Below are 6,028 nucleotides of genomic sequence, written 5' to 3'. Positions count from 1 at the left end.
CGTTGTGTTTGTGTTTGTATTTGTGTTTATGTTTTGCGTTTGTGTTTGCCTTTGTGTTTTTGCGCTTGCTTTTGTGTTTGCGTTCTAATTGAATGAGTTCTTGCGTTGTGTTTGTGTTTCTGTTTTCTTTTGTGTTTAGTTTTGTTCCGTTCTTAAGTTTTTACATTTAAAGAAGATTCACCGTTTCACCGTGCGGGAGCACGGGTATGCAGCTAGTATAGATATATAGACTAAATAGGGCACTTTCAATAACATGTGTCAACAAAAAAAAATATAACACCAATTAATTTAATGTTTTTGTTCCCAGTGTTTAATTGTTCACATAATTGTCTTTTTATATTTAGATTTCACTACAACAATGATTATGTAGGGATTTTTATTATTATTATTATGGTTAAATGTATCACTTAGGTGATATTTTTCTGAAATTCTGCTCAGGGTTTACTCAGGTTTAAAGTAAACTTATCCACTTTACGTGTCGAGCGATCCAACCCCACGTTCAAACATCTTGTGGTCGTCACTAATACCATGTGACATGCTCTGATACACACGGGTCGGTGTAGGTACGGTGATGTCGTAAGGCTTTTGTATGGACAGATCCGCTTCTTGCCGTTGAATGACATTCCTAACAGCCATTTTGTTTATGTTGAGGAAGTGTAGAAAGGGTAAAGCATTCAAGTCGTGTATCATCATATGATTTTTATTCCCTGGAAAATATTTTTACACGACACACACAGGGGAGAAGTAAGTTTAAAAAAAAATATTGATAAGTATATTAATGTTGTAATTGTTACACTGTTGCCTTTGTAATTAAGATATAAGCATTAAGGGCTACGTTTATTTTTTATAATTTGTGATATTATTACACAGCAAAATAATAATATTAGACAATGCATAGAACAAATGGTGTATCATTGGTGAACGTGTAGAGGGGTTATAGCTGGCGTTTTAGCAAGCGGGATCCGAACCTACTATTCCATCCGGCACCAAATCACCTCAAATTTAATGCATCAAGTCAGACCTTTACCCACTTTAGCCAATCAGTTGTAGTAAAAAACAGTGGCGTAGCGAGGTCGGGTGTCACCCGGTGCGGCACTTAATGGTGTCACCCCCTAGAGGCGTAGCGACCCTTCCCGGGGACAAACTTTCAAATTTTTGATTTGCACCCCCCCCCCCTCGAACTTTCGATTTGCACACCCCCCCCTCAAGTTTTCGATGATTTGCACCCTCCCTCGAACTTTTGATTTGCACCCCCCCTCAAGTTTTTCTCTATATATTTTGCTATTTTTTGCCTTGGTGTCACCCCCCTAAATGGTGTCACCCGGTGCGGTCCGCACCCCCCGCCCCCCCTCGCTACGCCCCTGGTAAAAAATAGCTTCCTTGGCTGTCCACTATCTTAGCGTGTACGCGGAAGACACCGAAAGGTTTCAACTGACCGATGGCCTCATACACAAAACAAGAAATACTCGCACCACACAAACGACACACCAGTACAGATACGATGCTGCTGGGTCAGTAGTGTCTTATTTGTGTTGACTGTCTTTCGTAGCTTTAAAATTACTTAAAAATAACGTTATGAAGTCATATTTTCACCCTCACCCCCTCTCCTACAAACACACACAATTGAAACTTTGTCACTTATATGAACATGATTGGATTTATTTAAAAAAGGAATGTTTAATTTTGAAAAAAATCCTTTGTAAAATGTAGGGCAAGTATGTCATGGTGCATTCACATTTAGTTCCTTTACTTCCCCTTGCTCAAATATCTTCACAAAAATTCAACCACCTGCTTATGTCATCTATCCCCGACTGCTTTTATTTACCACTCGAAATAATCACTTAATTAAGTGGAATTATCATTATTCTCTATATAATTTGATATTTTTTGGTTTGGTATCAACCCCTAAATGGTGTCACCCGGTGCGGTCCGCAACCCCCCCCCCCCTCGCTACGCCTCTGAGCAAATCCACCCCTGCTCAGATTTAACATTTATTATTAGATTCATGAACTAGATAAATACATTCTATAATTCAATATTGACTTAATTTCTTTTGATTAAACTGTAGGTGTGAGTCTGTTTATCTTTAGGTAAGGTAACTTAAATAAAGTAGATTTAGATCTATTAAAATACCAGTTATATTTTAGAATTGTGTAGAGAAATTAGGCAGATCTGGAATCATTTATTTAGTCTAGATTTTGTATTCAATTAATAACGTAGAAGTAAGCATATCTTTATTTATTCAAAGCCACAGTAACTATTCAAATCAAGATTATTACTAAAAAGATTTTAATTTGTTTGTTATTATTTAGTTAAAAGAGTCATTAAACAATTGAATAAGTTCATTGTGTTTAGTTCTATTGACCAGAAAAATTTCTAATCTTTTTATAAAATGCTAGTTTAAAAAAAAAATAAGGTTATACGATAATTATCACTTGTTCACGGTTTATAATTTGTTAGACTGCTAGATCGAGTTGTAAAAGAAAAAAAAATTAAAACTCCAAACATCTGTTTATAACTTTTATCTTTTATAAAAAAAATGTATCAGATCAAGATTATACTGCCGACCAATAAAATTGGATTCTTATAACATTAACTAGATAAAATATTAATTATTACCTTCTGGCTAAAACAACTTGGTATTGACATTTTAATCGAAGCTAGATAAACTATAAAATACGAGCCGACCCACGGCGTAGCATACGCCGCTATTTAGTTGTTTTACTTTCTACTTTTCAGTAATTCATAATTTGTGAATTCGACACTACCAATGTTGCACCTGAAAAACACTATTAGTAGCTGTAACCCCACCCTCCCTTCCCCCACCGTGAAAGCAGCCTCTTAGTTACCTCCCCTAAGTTTCAAATTGTTTAAAACTAAATTATCTGCCCCTAATTGCCGTCACTAAACCCGGCTCTATGATTGTAAACATTTAGCGTGAACCACAGTTCACCAGACTGCTGGGGGTGGGGGTGGTAGCGATGTGCCTAGGAACGGCTAAGAGCTTACGTGGTGGTGTCTCGCATGGTCCCCACGTAGATAATTATATATATATATATATATATATATATATATATATATATATATATATATATATATATATATATATATAAACTATTTGGTTATTAAATGTATTGAATTATTTCAGATAAAAGTTTGATGTAAGTCTTATATAAATATCAAAGGTATTAAAAACAACTAGGACAAGACTCAAGGACTAAAGTGATGGCAAGTAATGATCTGTCAAATCAATGTACAGGTAAATTTGTTGATATCATAAGAAAACATATGAAAAGTAAGATATGCTAGTCATAATTGCTAGTTTCGATGTGAATAATATGTGTATGTCAGATCATTATGTTGTATTTATCAACAGGAAGCAGCATAGACGACCACAGCAATATGGCAGACGAACAAGGCTGTTCAACACATTTTACAGGTATTGTCTATTTATTTTATTTTTATGTAGAATCTAAAACGAAAACAGTATCAATAGTGCTGTTAAGTGGTTTTGTTCTGATGTAGCCTTTATAGTGAAAAACGATGTAGTTTTTTGATTGGATGGTGGGTGATAGTTTAGATCAGGGGTCTCCAAACTTTTCAGTCCGAGGGTCGCATTAACTATCGCATTTCAGTTCGGGGGCCAGTTTCTTCCAGGCATGCCTCTGATTTTTCTGGGCAAAATTCCTCAGCCATCACCAACAAACGCTTTTTCCGTGGACTAAAAGATCTCCGCGGGCCGGATGAGAGGACATCGCGGGCCGCATCTGGCCCGCGGGCCGTAGTTTGGAGACCCCTGGTTTAGATGGTTATGTCAGCTGTAGGTCATAGATCGTTACTACGTTTTGTCAAAATTTGACAGCGGATAAAATAATTACAGTAATGACATTGTTTTATTTACCTGTACAGGTACATATGAAGTACAAGAGTGTCTTGAAGGCCAAAGTGAGGTAGATCTACACACATACAAGTTAAACTGTGAGAAAAATCCAGGCCATAAAAAATTTATACCTGTAAATAAGTTATGTGTCAAACATTTTCCTCCCGGATACCAAGACAATGATTTATGTGACGTCATAAAAGCCGCGGCAGACCTAACAGTCAGGATAGCCGTTGAGTTCACTAGTCCAGACAGACCAGAGTTTATACCGGGCACTACAGATACATATCCTGGCTACAGCAACAGGGAAAAGAACTCGATGTTTACAGGGACTGGATTGGTGTGGAACGTGACCAAGCACACAGTGGAAGATGATGGCAACACTTGTCCATGTCCTGAAGACGTCCATTCGCACACTCCCAGCAAAGTGTGGTGGGAGGTTGGTGTGCAGACGGCCAGACATGTGGTTTTTGATGAGAGTGAGGCGAAAAAGTCCAGCTGTAGGTTGTGGTTTGATGAGGATGAAAGTCCAGTGGTCAAATTGCATGGGTGGAAGGAAGTTACGTCAAACACTGAACGAGACTGGTTTGTACTGCAGTGTGTGACACATGATGCAAATGTAGTTACAAAATTGGAGGATATGATTAAGCGGTTTAATGGACTACATGAAAAACTGTGTGTCAAATATGAGAGTCTTAGAGATGTGGACAAGCTCATCATTATAGTGTCACATCCTCATGGCTGTTCTAAGCAGGTCTCTGTGGGTAAATGGGTAGAGAGGCAGGTGATTTCGGGTTATCAGACCAAGTACACGTACGATACGTGTACCTGCCCTGGTAGCAGTGGGGCTCTTGTCTACAGAGTAGGGTGTGGCAGGTCTAAGCATCCCCACAGTGGAGCTAACACTGACCCTAACTCTGTTGTGTTAAATTACAGCGGGGTGATGTTGGACTAAGACTTGTAATTGTCTGCACTTGTCAAGGGTCGGCGTGGTCGAGTCGGTGAAGCTCATGGTTGCTAAACCGAAAAATCTCGAGTTCGAACCCTCGGGCAGATGAGGCTCGTTAGCTGGGGACAGCAATCAACTGCTGCCTTGTAGTTTGTTCTTGGTTAGACAAAGGCTATTGAAGCAAATCCAAAAAGAAAAGCAGGCTGAAATCGGAGTCAATGGCCTCAATGGCGCATAACCAGTTGACACGTATCCTTAATTGTGGTGGAGGCGTGGTCGAGTCGGCAAAAGCACATGGTTGATAAATTCGATAAAGTCTCGAGTTCAAACCCTCTGGCAGATAACGCTTGATCCCTTCCAACACTAAAAATTAAGAACGAAGAAGAAGAAGAAGTCTGCACTTATCTGCATTGGTATGGAATGTAAACAAGCATAGCTTCTGCTTTTAAAAATATGTTTTAATATATTATTGTAGACCTATCTAGATTAATTTTAAATACTGGTATATTCTAATTGTAAAATACTTAAAGGAAAGTTATGAAAATAGGCAGTAAAACCTGCAAATAGTCTTGTTTCTTTCTTTGTTTGATTGAGAGTGGGAGACAGAAAAAAGAATTTCGTGAAAAAAATTGTTAATAAAATGTAAATAATAATTTTTTGTTGATTCATTTATTTATTTATTTGTACGCGTTTAGAATAAATCTAATCTTGAGCTAAAGTTTGGATCTAGCGACTCTCAATGTACATCAAAGATAAATAAATGTACTTTTTACAAGCTTTTATTTAACTCACTACCTCTGTCGTCAGTCTGTCTAGATCGAAACGCCCGAGCGAAATTACAGGCACTTCTAACTGACTGATACGGTTCGTAGTTGGTAGGTGGGTCAAGACATGAAGACAATGCAACTTGGTGTATTAATAGAAGCTCGATCTCAATTTCTGATTGGATCGGTTTAAAAATAGATGCTAATTGCATCATTTGCAAAGTGACGAAACTGTACAGAACAATTTCCTCGCGTTACAAAGTTATTTTTAGAGGTGTGACTTTTATTTTTGATTTAAGTTACCCTCCTAAAGTAATTTTTTACGGAAATATTTTCATTATGTTTGCATTTAAGTTGTGTTTATTGTTATGAGTGTTGTGTTTGTGTTTTCGTTTATGTTTTTTTTTGCGGTTGCATTTGTGTTTCCATTGTGTT

The 6,028-nt window shown here is 37.5% G+C and overlaps 1 protein-coding gene across 1 annotated transcript; it reads left to right on the top strand.

Moving 5' to 3' along the window:
- The first annotated feature begins 574 nt into the window (after positions 1-574).
- On the top strand, positions 575-5,446 carry LOC131936663 (uncharacterized). Its single transcript, XM_059293700.1, has 4 exons — positions 575-744; positions 3,149-3,259; positions 3,377-3,439; positions 3,910-5,446. Exons 2-4 carry the CDS (start codon positions 3,226-3,228, stop codon positions 4,833-4,835), a joined length of 1,023 nt encoding a protein of 340 aa, XP_059149683.1. The 5' UTR covers positions 575-744; positions 3,149-3,225; the 3' UTR covers positions 4,836-5,446.
- Positions 5,447-6,028: the final 582 nt, after the last annotated feature.

This window comes from Physella acuta, unplaced genomic scaffold, assembly GCF_028476545.2.
Source record: "Physella acuta isolate Inbredline_101_S28 unplaced genomic scaffold, ASM2847654v3 ptg000183l, whole genome shotgun sequence".
In the NCBI taxonomy this organism is placed as follows: domain Eukaryota; kingdom Metazoa; phylum Mollusca; class Gastropoda; family Physidae; genus Physella; species Physella acuta.
This window is presented reverse-complemented; position numbering and strand designations above follow the sequence as displayed.

Bases quoted from the DNA above. Each gene is read 5' to 3' on its own strand.
- LOC131936663 (XM_059293700.1), top strand. From the start codon at position 3,226: ATGGCAAGTAATGATCTGTCAAATCAATGTACAG. The intron at 3,260-3,376 runs GTAAATTTGTTG...ATTTATCAACAG, and splicing joins TCTGTCAAATCAATGTACAG to GAAGCAGCATAGACGACCAC. The intron at 3,440-3,909 runs GTATTGTCTATT...TTACCTGTACAG, and splicing joins CTGTTCAACACATTTTACAG to GTACATATGAAGTACAAGAG.